The 19,853-nt window shown below is 45.2% G+C and overlaps 1 protein-coding gene across 1 annotated transcript in view; it reads right to left on the minus strand.

The window, feature by feature from the left end:
• The window catches only part of ZNF451 (zinc finger protein 451), a 347,114-nt gene extending 328,324 nt beyond the window's left edge, over positions 1–18,790 (minus strand). Inside the window, 2 exon segments of the mRNA XM_029595684.1 lie at positions 6,426–6,506; positions 18,403–18,790. Of these exon segments, the coding sequence (XP_029451544.1) occupies positions 6,426–6,506; positions 18,403–18,444 (123 nt within the window). The 5' untranslated portion in view covers positions 18,445–18,790.
• Positions 18,791–19,853: the final 1,063 nt, after the last annotated feature.

A 19,853-nucleotide genomic window follows, 5' to 3' on the forward strand; every position in this document is an offset into this window, starting at 1 on the left:
ATTTGGTTTGGGGTAGTAACCGCCGTAACAAGCCAGCTACTCCCCTCTTTGTGAGTGTAAATCCATTTTTCCACATTTCCTCTTGCTGTTGAAGCTTAGAGCGATGTTGGAGTCACAGTAAGCATGTGTATGTTTATTGAATAAGGGTATTGTCTCCAGGCAGTAGCCGTCATTCTGGCGAGTCACCCACTCTTCATTGGCGGCCTCTTGACTTTATGGATCCACAGTGTTTATCCCATGCCCCTTTGAAGTCCTTCACAGTTCTGGTCTTCACCACATCCTCCGGAAGGGCATTCCAGGCGTCCACCACCCTCTCCGTGAAGAAATACTTCCTGACATTAGTTCTGAATCTTCCTCCCTGGAGCTTCAAATCGTGACCCCATGGTTCTGCTGATTTTTTTCCTACGGAACAGGTTTGTCGTTGTCTTTGGATCATTAAAACCTTTCAAGTATCTGAAAGTCTGTATCATATCACCTCTGCTCCTCCTTTCCTCCAGGGTGTACATATTTAGATTCTTCAATCTCTCCTCGTACGTCATGCGATGAAGATCCTCCACCTTCTTGGTCGCCCTTCTCTGTACCGCTTCCATCTTGTCTTTGTCTTTTTGTAGATACGGTCTCCAGAACTGAACACAGTACTCCAGGTGAGGCCTCACCAAGGACCTGTACAAGGGAATAATCACTTCCCTTTTCTTACTCAATATTCCTCTCTCTATGCAGCCCAGCATTCGTCTGGCTTTTGCTATCGCCTTGTCGCATTGTTTCGCAGACTTCATATCATTAGACACTATCACCCCAAGGTCCCTCTCCTGCTCCGTGCACATCAGCTTTTCCCCCCCCATCGAATACAGTTCATTCGGATTTCCACTCCCCATATGCATGACTTTGCACTTCTTGGCATTGAATCTGAGCTGCCATATCTTCGACCACTCTTCCAGTTTCCTTAGATCCCGTCTCATTCTCTCCACTCCTTCCGGCGTGTCCACTCTGTTGCTGATCTTTGTGTCATCCGCAAAAAGACAAACCTTACCTTCTATCCCGTCCGCAATGTCGCTCACAAAGATATTGAACAGGACCGGTCCCAACACCGATCCTTGCGGTACACCACTTAAAACCGCTCTCTCTTCAGAGAAGGTTCCATTTACCATCACACATTGTCTTCTGTCCGTCAGCCAATTTGCAATCCAGGTCACCACCTCGGCCCTCACTCCTAAGCTTCTCGTTTTATTCACCAGTCTCCTGTGCGGAACCGTATCAAAAGCTTTGCTGAAATCCAAGTATATGATATCAAGCGCTCTTCCTCGATCCAATTCCTTGGTTACCCAGTCAAAAAAGTTAATCAGATTTGTCTGACAGGATCTTCCCCTGGTGAATCCATGTTGCCTCTGGTCCATCAATTCTCCGGACTGTAGATAGTTCACTATTCTCTCTTTCAGCAGTGACTCCATTAGTTGTAGACGCTTCCGCCTCCCTCTATGCTTTTAAGCCTGGATGCAGAGAAGGCATTCAAATGGTTAGAGTGGAGCTTTATGTTTAAATCCTTGGAATATTTTGGGATTTCGGGATACTTTCTTCAGGTAATTCATACCCTTTATTGTGACCCCCACGCTTATGGGTCGGGAAATGTCTATGCCTCAGAAGACTTTTCTTTAAGTTGGGGGGGGCATGGCAGGGGTGTCCCCTATCTCCCCTGTTATTTATCCTTTCTCTGAAGCCTTTTTTACGTAGGATTCAAGATCATGGTGGGATTGTGGGGATTCCCATAGGAGATTGTGCTGGAGGCCCACTTCAAAATGTCGCTCTTTGCAGATGATAGTCTTCTACATATAGCTGACTCCCAAGCGTCTCTATCCGCTTTTCTGAGGTGGAAATTTATGGAAAGCTTGCGGGTTTCAAATTAAACTGATAAATGTGAAGTTCTCCAGACTGATAAGAGATGTGTGCTACAATTGGGAGAGACAGTTCCCAATGCGATGGGTCACCGATTCCTTCACATATTTGGGTATTATTTTGACCACTGACCTGCCCAATCTCTATAAAGTCAATTTTCAGAAATGGCTCCAATCTACCCAGTCGACATTCCGGGATTGGCATGATTTCCCACTTTCTATACCGGGGAGAATAAATGTGTTCCAAATGATTCTTCTACCTCACACGGTTATATTTGCTCCAAACTATTCCCTGTTATCTTTCTAAGTGGGAGGTCTCTCAGTTGGATGGTTTGATTCACCGCTTATTTTAGGAAGAATAAGAAGCCTCATATTCCTTGAGTTAAACTGCGCCATAAGCAAGACCAAGGGGGCTTAGGCTTAGCTGATATAAAGCTATATAACATGGCCTACAACCTCCGTCACATGGCAGATTGGCTGTTGGGTATGAGTTTTTATACTCCGATGAACTCAAGAGAGAACTGTTTTTCTCATGCAATGATTTGGGCTACCATTTATTTTTGTCTTTGATGGATATTCTAAAACATTTAACAGTGGGTTTTCTAGCTACTCCTTTGATTTTATCATGGTGCTATTTTTGTGCTTCCCTAAAATTAAAAAGTAATGTTTCCCAGTTTCTACCCTTGGTAGGCAATACAGGCTCCTTACCAGGGAACTCTCAAAGGACTTTTAAATTATGGGCATCCAAGGGACTTTATCTGATTGCTCAGTTCTTGAAGAGGGGAGGGGGCTTTAAATCGTTCCCAACTTTAGTGGAGGAATATGGCTAGAAAACAAACATTATTTTGACCACTTGCAGGGCGTACTTGCAGTACGCCCTTTGTTTTAAACGTATAGCATCATTTACTTGTAACGTAGACATGCAGTAGGTTCAATATAAGTTTCCCATGCGGTACTATTACCCGCAAACAGTGGCTTTCCGAATAAATCTCGGGACCTCACCCTTATGTCAAAAATGCACCCAGTCACCTGGCAATTTAGGGCATCAATTCTGGGGATGCTCAAATATTACTACTTTCTGGAAATCAGTGACCCAGCACATTCAAGTCACAGGGGCAGCAGTACCTTTGCAAACTAATGTGCTGCTTTGTGATAACTTGCGGGGCGTGGCCTTGGGGCAGCGGTTCAAGAGACTCTGGATAAGGAAGGTATTATTGCTTGCGAAGAAATCTATTTTGTGCTATTAGGTGGGCAAGGATCCCCGAACCTCACACATTGGAGGAATTTAATGCACCTTATGTGCCTTAATGAGAAATATGTTGATAAAGTTAATGTGACTAAGAAACATAAAACTTTCCTTCCTATTTGGGAGGCATATTTACAATCCCTGCTGCACCGGGCAAGGAGCTTAGTTCTCAATGATGGTTAATATTTTTATATCTTACTTGTTTTGATTGTGTTCTAGTCTGTAAATTGTTGGGCCGGGATAAGTAAAGATGAGTGGGGGTGGAAGGGAGAGAGGGCTTCGCTGGGATATTTGGTCTGGGTGTATGCACTCATGGGGGGGCCACTGGGAAGAGTCAACCAGCGTTTCCTTGCCTTGTTCTGCTTCTTCTTCAAACATGTTCTTGTGCCCAACTGTATAAAGTTGTTCAATAAATGTATTTAAATATATACATATGTATGTATATATATATTGATCATATATTTTATAGTGAGCTACAAAGCCTTGGTTCATTATAGTGCCTGACTGTATAAAGTTGTTCAATATGGGGCGGATTTTAAGAGCCCTGCTCGCCTAAATCCGCCCAAAACCGGGCGGATTTAGGCGAGCAGGGCCCTGCGCGCCGGTAAGCCTATTTTACATAGGCCTACCGGCGTGCGCAGAGCCCCGGGACTCGCGTAAGTCCCGGGGTTTTCGGAGGGGGCGTGTCGGGGGGCGGGCCCGAACTGTGCGGCGTTTTCAGGGCGTGTCGGGAGCGTTCCGGGAGCGGGCCCGGGGGCGTGGCTACGGCCCGGGGCGGCCCGGGGTGTGGCCGCGCCCTCCGGACCCGCCCCCAGATCGCGTCCCGGCACGCTAGTGGCCCGCTGGCGCGCGGGGATTTACTTCTCCCTCCGGGAGGCGTAAATCCCCGGAGAAAGGTAAGGGGGGGTGTAGACAGGGCCGGGCGGGTGGGTTAGGTAGAGGAAGGGAGGGGAAGGTGAGGGGAGGGCGTTAGAGGATTCCCTCCAAGGCCGCTCCGATTTCGGAGCGGCCTTGGAGGGAACGGGGGTAGGCTGCGCGGCTCGGCGCGCGCCGGCTATACAGAATTCATAGCCTTGCGCGCGCCGATCCAGGATTTTAGTGGATACGCGCGGCTCCGCGCATATCTACTAAAATCCAGCGTACTTTTGCTTGCGCCTGATGCGCCAGCAAAAGTATGCCTATTCGCGTTTTTTGAAAATCTACCCCTATATATATATCAACCTAATAAACGAAGCTTGACTGACATGCCGCAAATGCGCAGTAGAGAGCAGCTCTACTGCGCATGTGCGGGCAAGCACGTCGGTCTCAGCGAGCTTCAGCTGGATATCAACATGGCGGCATCAAATGGCAGCAGCGGCGACGAGGAGCGGTGGCCAGTAGCGAGGAAGGAGAGAGTGAGAGGGAGGGAGGTGAGACAGTGAGAGGGAGGGAATGAGTGGGAGGGAGGGAGGAGAGAGTGAGTGGGAGGGAGGTGAGAGGGAGGGAGGGGAGAGAGATGGAGAGGAGTGAGGGGAGAGGGAGAATGAGGGGGAGAATGAGGGGGAGGTGAGAGACAGAGGGATGTGAGTAAGTGAAAGGGTAAGAAGTTGTGGAGCAGAGAAAAAGGGAGTGGAGGAGGGCTGAGGGAGAGGGGATGGGATTGAGAGAGGGTGAAGAGTGACTGAGGGAAGGAGAGGGAGGTGAGAGTGAGGGGAGGGAGGCAGTGGGAGACAGAGGGTGAGTAAGACTGAGTGGAGGGAAGGGGGTGAGTGAACGAGGGGAAGGGGGAGTGAGGGAGAAAAAGTGTAGAAGGATGCTGTGTTCGAAAATGGACTGAAAAAAAAATTTAATGTAGCCCGTTTTAACGGGCTTAACGGCTTGTATATATATATATTGATCATATATTTTATATATGTTTAAATATATTTATTGAACAACTTTATACAGTCGGGCTCAAGAACATCTTTGAAGAAGAAGCAGAACAAGGCAAGGAAATGCTGGTTGACTCTTCCCCAGTGCCCCCCCCCCATGAGTGCACACACCCAGACCAAATATCCCAACGAAGCCCTGTCTCCCTTCCACCCCCCACCCATCTTTACTTATCCTGGCCCAGCAATGTACAGACTAGAACACAATCAAAACAAGTGTATTTATTAACCAATTTTTAACATCTATTTTAAAAGTGGGCTCTAGGACTGACAAAAGTAATTGCAAGATAAACATTACCTAATGGGGAAGAACAAGCAAGGATTCAGAAAATCGGAAGCCAGTGTATTGATATCAAAGTAGGTGTTATATGATCATATTTTCGAATGCCTGTTAAAATTCTTGCAGCCGCATTTTGAAGGACCTAGAGAGGCCTGATAGTTGATACTGGTAATCCTAACAACAGTGAATTACAATAGTCTATGTTTGCAAAAAGTAAGGCTCGTAATATTGTCGTCCAATATTAAATCAGGGATGGTTTGTTAAGGACATTTTCTCTCGAGTAGAACTATTTCTGTTTTATCCATATTCAAGATTAATTTCAAATGCTGTAATAATTTTTTCAAGGCAGATATATAAACTTTAATAATTTTGAGAGTTTGCTCTACTGACTTTTCTATGGGGACTAAAAATTGTATGTCGTCCACATAAATATAAAATTTTAGGCCTAGTCCATTTAAAAAATGACAAATTGGTAATACATAAATGTTAAAAAGGGTTGCAGACAGGGTTGAACCCTGTGGCACTCCAGTTTGCAATGATATCTTATCAGATATAGAGTTCTTAATTTTAACTTGAAAGAAGCGATTATTCAAAAAGGACCTGAACCAATTTAAGATTGTATCATTAATACCTATTTCTGTTAAAAGAGTAAATAAAATATTATGGTCAATAGTCTCGAAAGCAGATGACAAATCTAAAAGCACTAAAAAATAACTATGTCCAGTATCAAAGCCTCTAAAAACTGTATCCATGAGAGCAATTAAGAGTTTCTGTATTAAAATTTTTTCTAAAACCGAACTGATTCAGAAATAAAATGTTATTGGTTTCTAAAAAAAAGAGTCAAGTTGTTTTTGAATCACTTTCTCCAAAATATTTGCTAAAAATGAAAGATTAGAGACAGGCCTAAAATTCTTTAGTTGGGCTCCGTCTAAACATGGCTGTTATGTTTTACTTTATTCTATGTATTTTTAGTTTTTCTAATCCATCTCAAACTTTTGATTATGATGAAACAGACACATTTTAATAAATTCAAATTCAATTCAATATTTACAAATCCTCAGTTAACAGCAAAAGGTTACTGAACAAATATACAATGTACTTACACCACCAGGAGGGCTGCTTGGATGTTCCTCATCGCTACTGACCAGATTGATGTAGTCCGTGACAGGCCTCGACAGCTCCTCCTAAAAACGATTCAAACTAGAATTACCAAGAGTTTGCATTGCACCTTCTGCTCTATAGAACTTACACGCACCTGTACTGTATAATCGAGGCACCACTAACAGCACCAATAAGTAGTCATGGAAAAGGTTAATAAGAAACCTAAAACACTGGGACAATTTCTGCCTGCCAAAGCAGCACTGTAATAAATGTAGATTTTGTTTAACATGTTTGTCTTGTTTGATTACACTGTTACTTGTTTTATTGTGTATTGGTATTTTAAGAATGTTATGTATATTATGAATGCGAATTTTGTGATCCACTTGTAAGAATGTACAAATTCTATTAAAGCTGCAGTGACACCTTGACTCTCTTCCTACTTTGATCTTATTCCAATGTCTCCTTTCTGTTTTGTTAATAGAAAGTTTTACATGGTTTTAATTTGTGAAATTTAAAAAAAAAGTTAACTTGTTATTGCAGGTAGGTACCCTTTAAAAAAATTTTTAAAACAAAAGCAGTCCTCCTGAAGACAACCAGTAGCCTATTCATTGGTAAGATGTATTAGAGTGATAACACATATATAATCACCATCAGCAGAGAATGGGTTAAGTATGAGGTTTTGCAAAAGTTAACACTTATTTTTTATGACAAATTAAATAAACATTTCGAAATAAAGACTAATCATTCCTTTTCTTCCCTCAACTTTTTCCTGTTCTTTATTTTTTCTGTTATAAAATAAATGTTAGAAAGACTTAAAAGACTAAAAGTTGATTATATGAAAGTTTCTTAGGAACTTAAACCCACTACTGAGTTTGCAAATGTAGACCAATAGCTTTTCTGATATTTAAACATGATATAAAAATGGCACTTTTTCCCAATATGCATGTGTAGCTTCTCTTGTGTATCATTACAGATATTTTAACAGTCTGCAAGTTTTCTCTCAAAGAAATTTTACAAAATATTCTCCTTTCTACCTGTGACCATCCACCCTCTGCACCAGACTTGCTAATATGAACATGGGCATTGACAAATGGCATGTTTGTACACAATCCCTCCATCCCTGAGTCTCCTCCTAACCTCATCCCCGGATTGAGTAAGGTAGGGACACAGCAGCACCTGGAGGCAGTTCATTCTGACTGAGTGAGAGCAGCAAAGCGAGACCCGACAGAATCTTGAACCAGGATCAACCCCAGAGTTCAGGATGAGAGTCCTAACCTTCAGACCAGTTGAGAACATGAAGTGGAAGCAGCAAAAAAATAAGACTACTTCAGAGAGCCAATATTGCCATACCCCTGGTCATCAGGAATTTGATGAAGATAAGTCAAATCAGATCGCTGGGAAGGAAGACGTAGTTCAAAACAACCCAAAGGCGGACCTTCCCCTTCAGCTACTGAAGTTCTTACAAGTAGAAACCTTCTTACCAAGTTTCTCTGATGCAAGCCTCCAGTTCTGACTTATTACTAGTTCCTACCTCCAGATTGTGACCTGTTTTCTAACTCTGGTGTCTGGCTTGAAATTCCAGTTCATAACATGCCTGCTTCAGTTTGTGACTTGCTGTGTTTCCTGGCCTGCCACTCTAGTTCAATGCCAGCTACTATTCCTGCTCTGCAATCTGCCAATTTTTCAAACAGTTTCTAGCCTGTCACAGGCTTAGCTGGAGCTTCATTTTGCCCCTAGCCCCATAAGTACCTAAATGATGGGAAACTGATGAGTAGGAGACTTGCTGTACTGTCATTCTGAAGGGGTGAGAGACTTGGGAGTCTCAGGCAAGGCAAGGCAATCCAAGCAATGATGGTCAAATGATTGGACCCTCTTCTGCATGCCATGTGGATGTGGCCCAGCTTTGGCTGACTGGCCTGTCTGTCCTGGATCCTGATTTATACCTGCCATGAGTGAAGTACATACCAAGCCCTGAATGCCAGACAAGAGTTGGAGGGCATGGCTGAGGTAAATGCAAGCGCCAAGGGACAGCTTGTCACTCAGACTTCAGTCCATTACCACTGAAGCTGATCTTCCAGAGGAAGAGAGAGATATTGGACCCTTTATCACCTCACAGCAGTGCCTACTAGAAGTAGAACCTCTGAGGGGGCAAGAAAAGGAGGAGAAAAGGAGAAAGCATATGGAAAGAAGCAAGGTAGAGAAAAACAAGTTTGCTTACCGTAAACGGTGTTTCCGTAGATAGCAGGATGAATTAGCCATGCTGTCATGGGAGCTGTCTTCAGGTCCCGGGAGGCGAAGCTTCCCCAAGCAGAGGTTAGAGTTTTGCCCTCTGTGGCTGCGTGTGGGTTCCCGCGCAGGAAAGTAACAGATTCTCCTCAGTCTGTAATTAAGCTGTATTGTGTTAGAATTGAAAAAGTTGAGTAACCAGAGACGAGGGTGGGTCAGCATGGCTAATTCATCCTATCTACGGAAACACCGTTTACGGTAAGCAAACTTGCTTTTTCCCATCGATAGCAGGGCTGAATTAGCCATGCTGTTATGGGAGTCCCAAGCTCCCGATCACGCTCTGTTAGTAGCCTGTCGGCTATGCGTGATCTGAACGTGGCGGCTGTCGACCTAGTTCTGTCGTTAATGATGTTAGGACTGCTCTGCCTAGTTTGGCGCCCTCATTAGACTGTTGGTCTAGACAGTAATAGGATGCGAAAGTGTGTAATGAGAACCAAGTAGCTGCCTTGCAAATGTCCACAGGTTGAACATGACGCAAATGCGCAATCGAGGTAGCCACAGCTCTCACTTGGTGAGCGTTTGGATGTGAAGTTAGTGTTAAGTTTCGCTTTCTGTAGCAAAATTGAATACATTGGTTAATCCAGCTGGATATAGTCCTTTTAGTTACCGGAAGACCCGGGAAATTTGGATTGAAAGATAGAAACAATTGTGAAGCACGGGTATCTGACCATGTTCTCTCCTTATAGCAGGCGAGAGCTCTCTTGCAGTCCAATGTGTGAAGTAAGCGTTCCCTGTCATTGCGATGTGGCTTGGGAAAGTATGTGGGCAGTTCTAGTGACTGGTTCAAGTGGAACTGTGACACTGCCTTTGGGAGGAAGGCTGGAAGTGTGCAGAGGACTGCTTTGTGGTGGTAAAACTGCAGATAAGGAGGATAATGAACCAAGGCTTGTAGCTCACTAACTCTGCGAGCTGATGTTACTGCCACCAGGAAAACTACCTTCCATGTGACATACTTTAGGCGAGGAGTCCATATGTTCGAAGGGAGAATGCATGAGCTGTTCCAAAACTGCGTTTAGGTTCCATGGCACTGGCGGTTTGGAGGCCTAATATGAGCAAGTCCTTTAAGGAAACGAGATAGTAAAGGGTGCATGGAAATCGATTGACCGCTATGCGGTCTGTGGTATGCCGCTATGGCACTAAGATGCTCCCTAATCGATGACGTTGCTAACCCTGATGTATAGAGGGTATGGAGATAATCCAAGAGCAAGTCCAGTGAACAGTCTATAGGTGAAATATCCTTGGACATGCACCAGGATGAGTAACACTTCCACTTAAAACTGTAATTCTTTCTGGTTGATGGTTTCCTGGATTCTAATATTACATCCTAGGCTGCAACTGAGATTCCTTGTTCTAATAGAAGGAACCGTTCAATCTCCAAGCTGTTAAATGAAGGGACAAATGAAGAGGGTGGAGGAGCGTTCCCTCTTGCTGTAAGAGAAGATCCGGTCGGTCCGGCAAGGTTATTGGGTCTTCGATCGAGAGTTGCAAAAGGTAGCTGTACCATGGTTGCCTGGGCCAGGCTGAAGCTACTAGTATGAGCTGAGCTGAGTCAGCAATAAATTGCTGTATTGTCCTTGTGATGAGAGGAATGGGTGGAAAAGCATACATCAAGTCTTCTGTCCAATTTATCAAAAAAGTGTTTTGTGCTATTCTTTTTTGGCTAGGCCATATTGAGCAGAAGCGTGGAACCTGCGTGTTTGCTTCTGTGGCAAATAGATCCATGGTTGGAACTCCCCATTTGTTGAACATGCTCTGACCTACTTGCTGATTGAGCGACCACTCGTGGGGGTGGAATATTCGACTCAGTCTGTCTGCCCTGGTGTTCATCACTCCAGGAAGTAAGTTGCCTGCAGTTGAATCAAATGTTGATGTGCGTGTTGAAATATCTGAAGTTTCCTTACAGAGGGACCATGAACCAGACCCTTCTTGTTTGTTTATGTAATATATGGCTACTTGATTGTCCGTGTAGATAATCAGACGTCAGTCCCCTAGGTGACTTTGAAAGGTTTTCAGAGCAAGTTGGATCGCTCTGAGTTCTAGTAAGTTTTGCTCTTGTGGAGACCACAGTCCCTGTGTTTCCAAGAGGTCCAGATGCACCCCCCAACCCTTGCGAGAGGCATCTGTGGTGAGGACCGCATTGTGTGGGGGAAGACTGAACAACATTCCTCTGGATAGAATGGAGTCGATGAGCTACCAATTGACATCTTTTATCATCTCGGAGGTGAGCAAGAGGAGTGTTGTTAATGGTTGCAAACGTTGCTTCCATTGCCGTTTTAGTCCCCATTGCTGTCGACCCATGTGTAGTCTGGTATTGGGAACGGTAAAGATGGCCGCGGCCATATGACCCAAAATTCTGAGTATCTGAAGAAGTTAGGGCTGTTCAGCTTGGAGAAGAGACAGCTGAGGGGGGATATGATAGAGGTCTTTAAGATCATGAGAGGTCTTGATCGAGTAGATGTGAATCGGTTATTTATACTTTCGAATAATAGAAGAACTAGGGGACATTTCATGAAGTTAGCAAGTAGCACTTTTAAGACTAATTGGAGAAAATTCTTTTTCACTCAACGCTCTGGAACTTGTTGCCAGAGGATGTGGTTAGTTCAGTTATTGTAGCTGGGTTCAAAAAAGGTTTGGATAAGTTCTTGGACAAGAAGTCCATTAATGGCTATTAATCAAATTTACTTAGGGAATAGCCACTGCTATTAATTGCATCAGTGGCATGGGATCTTCTTAGTGTTTGGGTGATTGCCAGGTTCTTGTGGCCTGGTTTGACCTGATGGACCCTTGGTCTGACCCAGCATGGCAATTTCTTATGTTCTTATGTTCAGCATGTGCATAATTTTCAGGTCGCGAAGAAGCTTTTGCATCTCTTGCTTCCTATCTTCTGGAAGGAATGCTCTGCAGCGAATAGTGTCCAACCGTGCTCCTATGAATTGTAGAATCTGTGTCGGATTTAACATTGACTTCTGAAGATTTATTACTAGGCCCAACTTGTCCAAGCAGTCGATTAACTGATGGAGGTGATCTATTAGTGTAGCAGGGGTCGAGGCTATTATAAACCAGTCGTCCAGGTACGGAAAGATACGCATGCCTTTCTTTCTGAGATATGCCATCACCACCACCATGCATTTGGTGAAAACTCTCAGGGCTGCCGATAGGCCGAAACGAAGAACCTGGTATTGATATCCCTGTTTCTTGTACTGGAAGCATAGGTATCGCCACAAAGATGGATAGGAATGCGTGTGTGGGCATCCCTCAAATCTATTGAGCACATCCAGTCATTTCGTTGAAGGAGTGGCAGGATTGATTTGAGGGATACCATTTTGAACTTTTCTTTGCTGAGACATTTGTTGAGCTCACGAATATCTAAGATCAAGCGAAGGCCACCAGATTTCTTTGTAATGAGGAAATATGGAGAGTAGAAGCCCTTGTTGTGGGCTCTTTTTGAAATATGATGGATCGCTCCCTGTTGTTTGAGCGAGAGGATCTCTTGTTCGAGTTGGGGATGAGATTTTTATTGTCTGTTCCGGTGGGTGAGGCAGTGAGGGGGTAGTTATGAACTATAATTGGTACCCTCTTTGTACAATGTCCAGGACCCAGTGATCTGATGTTATTTCTGTCCATGCCTGAAAACGAGCTGTGATTCTTCCTGGGGGCACTTGATACGGAGGTGGCAGCAAAAAACTTAAAAAGATTGTGAAGTTTTTGCTGTTGTTGACTGTTGAGATTGCGGGCATTGAGCCCTTGGTTTTCCCCATCTGTTCAACTGTTGCTGTTGAGGGTGTTGGTACGGTTGGTAATTAGTGGTTCAGTACGATTGATAGGATCTGTATGGTTGGCGTGGGTATTGGAGCCGATGCGAGGGCCTGAAATTGCGCCTTGAGGCTAAGTATTGACATGGGCCCATAAGAGATTGAGCAGCAACCGCCTATCCTTTTAATTTTGTTACTGTTTCTTGAAAATGTTTGCCAAAAAGGCTGTCGTCCGTGCATGGCAGATTGGCTAGTTTCTCATGAAGATGTTCTCGTATGGCACTGGCTCTGAGCCATGCCATACGTCGGGCTGCAATCGCCGTAGCTGAGGCCCTCGATGCTGTTTCGAACCCTTCGTAAATGGAACGAAGCAAATGTCTGGTACATTCCTCCATGTCTTGAAGAGGGTGTGGAACGGAGTCTGCTGCGGACACCAGCATGCCCTTGGTTGCTTGGATGCACTCATAAAGGTATTGCACCATATAAAACTGGTGGTGCTGTACTCGACAAGTGAGCATGGCATTCTGATATATCTTTTTTGTGAAGTCATCTAAGCACTGATTGTCGCAACCAGGTGGGGCAGATGCATGTAGTTTGGACTTCTTAGCCCGTTGCATCGCCGACTCTACAAAGATAGATGTGTGTGGTAGTTGTGGTGTAGAATAACAAGATGTTTTCTGCATTTTGTATTTGAGATCTGTTTCCCTGGCCACCGCTGGTATAGAAAAAGGTGTCTCCCAAGATTTCTCCCGCACTTTGTCAAGTACTGCCTGCGAAGGAAGTGATGTTGGTTCGCTTGGAATGTCAAAAATGTTTAGGAGACCCAAAGTCTCCGCTCTGGGATCAGGGATTTTTTGGGTCTTTAACTGTAGAATTGCTCCCATTTTAACCAAAAACCTGGGGTATGATAGATCTTCAGGTGGTGAGTACGGCTCCTGAGGTTGATCCGGCGAGTCAAGATGGAAAACCCGTAGAGGAAGACAGTGAGGAAGATGGTGAGTCTGTCCCCTGTGGTGAATTGGGTTCATCGACAAGTATAGGAGAGTAACGTGAAACAGGAGACCCTGAAGGGGGTCAGAGATGATTCTTTGGTAGGCTGCGGGGATTCTGGAGAAGTGGAGGGCGATTCAGGTGGTAACGAGAAAGTTGTCTGCAGGGTATCAAAAAATCCCGATAGCGCTTGAGACAGTTGAAAAAAGGCTTCCCTTGTCGGAGGTGGCATGGCCGGGCGACTAGGAGGAAGAATTGGTTCCTGTGAGGGTGCTATGTCTGCCTGCAGGTGAGATGGTCTTTTGTCCCTTTTTGCTACTTATCTCATTTTTCTAGAGAGACTGGTCGCTGGCCTCGTACAGAACGTGAGTGAGATCTTAATGAACTGTCGGATAGAATTCGGGAGGATGTAGGAGAGGTTGGCAATTGAATCACGTCTGCCTCTGAAGATGAGCTGGAAGTGTCAGTTTGTCTTGCTCCTGATGAAATGGGACTGTGTGAGTAAGGAGGACGAGCCCGTACATTAGCTATAGACTCCGTTGAATCTCTGTGTCTGTGGGAAATGTGAGCCCTTATACGCTTGGGACACGGTTCTGAAGGTAATAATGGACTCTGTAGAGTAGTAGGACCCACCTGCGTCAGAGATAATTTTGTTTGCCGAGGTTGTGGAGATGAAGACCCCTGATGCATCATATGTTTTCTTTTATGAGTCGAGTGTTTTGGCTGCGGCATTGAAAGAGTCGACCTAGGTGTCCGGTGTGCCTCTTCCGACATACATTGCGTTGGCTTCGATGTCAAATGTGTTGGTCTCGACGCAAGATGTGTCGGTGTCAAGGCCGAATGAGTCGATCTTGACTCCGTATGCGTCTGTCTCGGTTCATGCGTTGATCTCGACCCTTTCTGAGTCGAATGCGTCGTTATCGACGCTTTGTGTGCCGGCTTCGAAGCATATGCGTCGTCTTCGACTTGTGCGTCGGAGTCGAGGATTTTGGCTTCGGCGCCGAGTGCGTCCAATCCCCTTGATTCTGCGTTGTCGTCAGTGTTAGTGTCGATACTCTTGACGCTGCTTCGACAGCCTTTGAATTTGAAAGCCGCAGCGCAAGTATGGGGATTGATTTGTCTCCGCTCTGTGTCGAGGGGGCCGGATGTACGTCTCGCCCCCGTCCTGAGGTTTTAAAGTGGGTTTCCTCTAATTCTTTTGAGGACCTCACCTTTTCTCTAGGCCTGGAGAGTCTGGGTTCCACCGAGGTCGCTCTTCATCGATGGGGCCTATTTTTTCGCCAGTCCTGGCGAGGAATGTGTATCTGATGGGGGGGGGCATAACAGCCCTCATTTCCCGACTTTAAATCTTGAATCTTCTGGGCCCGCTGCTGCTGGGCCCTCGGCGACATCCTTCCACAATGTGGGCAGTCGCTTTGTTTATGATCCGGACCTAGGCACCTGTAGCACAAATCATGTCCATCCATAATGGACATGATTTTGCCATATATGCAGGGTTTGAATCCCGGCTGCCTACTCTGTTTTTTAGATATCGTCTTCTTTAGACAAAAAGTTTTCTGAGGAGAAAAGAAGCTCCACATGCGATCTCACGCGCGGAAAAAACAGACTGAGGAGAATCTGTTACTTTCCTGTGCAGGAACCCATGCAGAGCCGCAGAGGGCAAAACACTAACCTCTGCTTGGGGAAGCTCTGCCTCCCAGGACCTGAAGACAGCTCCCATAACAGCATAGCTAATTCAGCCCTGCTATCGATGGGAAAAAGAGTATGCAGGCAGAAGGAGCAGAGGAGAAATAACAGCCAAAAGAAATGGGTGGGGGCACAATTATGCAAATGAACTGTTAGGGGTAAGAAAGATCTCTTCCCTGGTGAGAGTCTTGGAGGAATTTTCAAATCCCTAATGCTTACCAAGAGGCACCTGGCATATCCGTTATGTCCTTTTGAGCCTATTTTCCTACGCAAAAGGCAGCTTATGGAGGACTGATCCTAGAGGAGAGCAGGACCCAGGGCAAATTGGACAGAGTGGAGCCCCCCTGAGTTTGAAATTTTTGGGCAGGGGAGTGCCCCCTCTATATCTGAGGTTTATAGGACCTCCTAGCCCACTGGAAGTGATATCAGGGACAGCTGCATCAATTCCATGCCCCCCCTCCACAAAAATCAGCTCTGCTTCCAAATCCCTTCAATACTCAGTGTTTCATCAGCAATCCCCCTGTATCTCCCAGCTTCATCCCTCAGTCCCCATTCCCATGATCTATCAGCTAGAAGGCTGTTTCTCCAGCCTCCAGGGGCCTCTCTCTCTTTTCCTTCCTTTGCGACCTAACTAGCAAGAGAATGGAGCAACAGACAAGTGCCTCTAGCTGCTCCTGCTGCCTTGGGTTTCTATTTGTCCCCTGCAGATTAGATCAGTGATTTGACCAGCACAGGAGAGGTGGAAGAGAAGTGTCAGACCTGCTCTTCTGCTGGCCAGGCTGCAGATTGACCAAATATCACAAGGGAACTGGAATGCTTCAGTAGTGTGGGGAGACCCCCCCAAAGTACAGGACCAGGCATTTGCCCGTTTGCCCCCAAGAATGGCTCTGGCCTTATAAGATCATTGTGTCTGTGTGTTTTACTCCCAATAACCTTTTTTCAATGTTCTATCTACACCATATTTTCAGGACATGGTAGGGGTGAGAATGAGGAGGCCATAAGGTCTGACAGGGGAGTTATTTCTTAGATCCATGTATTCTGAAAAATAGGCTTGTTCAATTCTAGGAGGTACTTCTTGTTTATAACTACCGCCCTACCCCAAACTACATAACAGAAACATTCAGATATTTCAGAGTTATAAATAATGCAGAATAGGCAAGCATTTTGGGGGGTAAAAAGCAAGTTTTAGAACAAGAGGTCATGGGCAAGTATCAGGAAGGGCTTAAACACGTGGATAACATAAGTCTTTTTTTCTTCACAGAACGGATAGAGGATGCTGAAGTCTCCCATTGGAGCATAAGGGGGAAAAATAATGAAGCTCAAGAAAGTTCTATTTAAAGTTGGTAAAACTAAGTAGGGTTACAGCTAAGAAGTGGCCAGCCAAAGTGGTCCTCACCCAATGAAATAGAACATCCCAAGAGGTCACATAAGAACAGACTTTAAACTTATAAACTGGGCAGTGTCATTTTAAAGTGTGGGTAAGGAGGTCTATTTCCCTGGGCACCAAGCTGGTGAGGGCACCACACCATCCAGGGCCAGTTTTGGCGGTGGAAGAGCTGGGCAGTCACCCAGGGCACCATCAGCTAAGGAGCATCCTAAGCACCACAGCAACAGAAAAGAGGCCCAGCCCAGCTACAGCACATCCCATCTCACTATGGCTAAAAAAAGGAATGGCATTGTTGTGGTGGATCTTAACCCCCTGCAGGCAAAGAAAGGACAGGACGATGCAATCAGTTGGGAAGGGCAGCACTTTTCGCCCAGGACTCCATTTGCCCTAAATCCAGCCTGACACCACTTAGCCAGTCTATGAGTATCAACACACCAGCCTGAAAGGGAAGGGGATGCCAAAAGTAACCCTAGCTTGGGGTGTCATTTTGTTTAGCAAATGCCCAGAAGCCAGGTTTACATCTGGCTTCACTGACAATTTCTAGGAGAGAAGCAGGCACATTAACCTTGGTGAGTGCATTTTTGGATATTCTTGCTTGCCCAAGGCACAACTCTAAGGCTCATGGAAAGCTTGAATGCCTCACTGCTTCCAGAGTCTTGTAGTTAGGCTTGCCCATCGCCCAGGGAGCTCAAGAAAGCATGTAACAAGCACAGAGGAGACTCTTTAGTGTGAAAGGTGAGGAAAAGAGTAGAGTTGACTCTGCAGTATTAATCGATGGGGAAACTAAGAAGGGTAGCTTCATCTTGCAGCCTTCATCTGCTTGCTCTGATGCACCAATCCAGAATTCTAGTAAGAATTATAGACTTTAAGTTGATGTATTCTCATAACATTACTGAAATGTATTAACTTTTTTTTTTAATGCAGTTAAACCACAAAATCCTAATAAGAGGACAGGCTATTATGATGATGCAGTTATTGTACCTATACAATTCAAAAAACCGAGATAGGATTTGTACATGTTTGTCTAGTGATTATCATATTTTGGCTGCATGATTTGTACCTGCAAAGTTTTCTCTTTAGACTGATGTTGCATTTTCTTTTTAGAGTAGTGTTCCCTGTTCTCTCTTCCCAGACCCTCCACTGGTGCGCTTGGATCTCTTCCTTGCTCTACTTGTCACCGCGGACGTCATTCGTTTGCTGTCACAGGGGCCCGTAACGGAAAACTCCCTTCAACATTTATATCTCAACTTGACAACGAATCAATAGATTTCCTAAACATTCACTGTAACTAAATCGACATAACTGATCACAAAAATGCTCTATTTTGCTTGCTGCTGTTCCACGTAACTAGTTAATAGAGCAGTAGTAAAGATTACACAAAATATTATGCTGCTCTTTTGAGTTTATTCCTAGTCCTTTTATTTTTGTCCTACCAAATTATTTTAGAAGGGTTTGTTCTGTTCGTTAGAGTTACACACCCATTTGTGCCCCCACCCCTAGATTGTACTGGGCGGGTGGTGCCTTTATGGAGGCTCCATAATTTCCGTATTCCCTTATTCCCACTGCTAGAAAGGGTTAATTAAGTAGGAGATGCTGTAAACATTCAACTCTCCTCCAACCGGACAGAAAGGAAACGGCTGAGTCTACGATTTTTATTTTACTGGTTGACAAATTCTGTGACTCTGTGGCCTGCACGCGTAAATGGGTGAATATCTAAATCAGGCGAGCTTCCTGGAACTTAAAGCAAAGGATTCCTAAAGAGGAAAAAGCAGAGGCTGCCCAGCTGAACCCTCCACCATAGCCACGACCTGCACAGCTTTCACCATAAAGGACCACGAAAGGCGGAAACTGTGACGGTACAAGTTACACGGTACTCACACGGACAAACTGCACCTCTTCCCCAGCCTCCATAAACTCCATGGCCTGAAGGGAAGCAACAGCCTAAAAGCTAAGTTCAGTGCGAGGGGCAGTGGGGCCGGAGATAGCACGACTCCGAGTCTGCAGGGAAGAGGCTAAACGTAGTTGACCGAAGCAACCAGATTTCCCGCGTGATTACTTCCGTCTACTCGCTTCCGTTGTAGGCATTACGGGAATTGTAGTTCTTCCGGGAACCTGCTGAAGACGTACTTTGGGGGCGTAGACTGACAGCCACCATCGTAGTATATGAGGGGCTTACAGGCCGCAGACACTCTCTCCTGGGGCATTTATTAGGAAGTGGTAGGGTCTTGCCTTTGGTGAGCGTGATGAGAGGAGGCGTGATGAGAGGAGCGTGATAGGGGAGGTAAAGCTTCCTGCTTTTCTTTTATGTAGGAAAGAAACTTGAAAAATCTTATGCTAGCCAGTTGTGCTTCCTGCGTGTCCGATAAAAGCCTTACTTTTAATGTTTAACTGGTTCCTTCCTCCTTGACGCTCATGTCCCCAGTATCATCTTAGGAGCTGTCAAAGACAGCGGGTCCCACGGCGGCCACAGTGTACCTTGTAAGTGTGGAGCACCACGCCCCCTCCTCCTGCATGAGCTTCCTGTTACCATGGAAACTCCTGTGAGGGGAGAGTCACCTCAGGGTCATTCAATGCATCAGGGCTGCTGAAGGGCCTGCGCTGATTTATTTTTTTTTTTATTCATCTTCAGTCACCTCGAGGAGAAAAGTTGCGCCACAACTGGAAGGTGAGGAGGGAGGGGGATTTGGGCTGAAGGGATCGTCCCCAATGCCTCCCCCATGCCCGCGCAGGAGAAGGATAAGTCCCTGCCCCACTTTTCCTATGGGTGCCTTCCCCCTTAATCCGGCCTTTAATGGAGCTGTCCTCCACCAACATAGCGAAATCTTTTTTCAGAAACTAACAATTCTAATTCTACTAGCCTTCCTCTAGTAATAAATACATATATTTCCCTCTATTCCCAGATAGCCCAGGAAAGGAAGAATATACAGACTGTTCGGGGTGGAGGTTTGCCTTTATTCTTTTTTTGATAAAGATGTCTCTTTTAAGCTACTCCAGGGGAACTCAGGAGGTAGCTTGGGCAAGAGTCTACTACCAACTTCCCCTCCTGTACCAGACTATATAGGCAAGTCAGTACAAAGTTTTCATTCTCTTGTACTAGGAGAGGGAGACAAAGACAAATGCACCTATTAATTCCTCAAAAACTTTGCTCTTGGGAGATTTCCATGTGCATGTTAATAGCATTGCTCAATCCTCAGTGAAGTATTCTTAGAGCTACCTGCAGCTGGAGGTTGCGAATAAATCATTTCTACGCCTTTACACAGAGCAGAGAACACCTTTGATCTGATTTTTGCAAACCCAGATATGTCCACCTGGAATTCCAAATAAATATC

The sequence above is a fragment of the Rhinatrema bivittatum genome, chromosome 3, assembly GCF_901001135.1.
Source record: "Rhinatrema bivittatum chromosome 3, aRhiBiv1.1, whole genome shotgun sequence".
Classification (NCBI taxonomy): Eukaryota; Metazoa; Chordata; class Amphibia; order Gymnophiona; family Rhinatrematidae; genus Rhinatrema; species Rhinatrema bivittatum.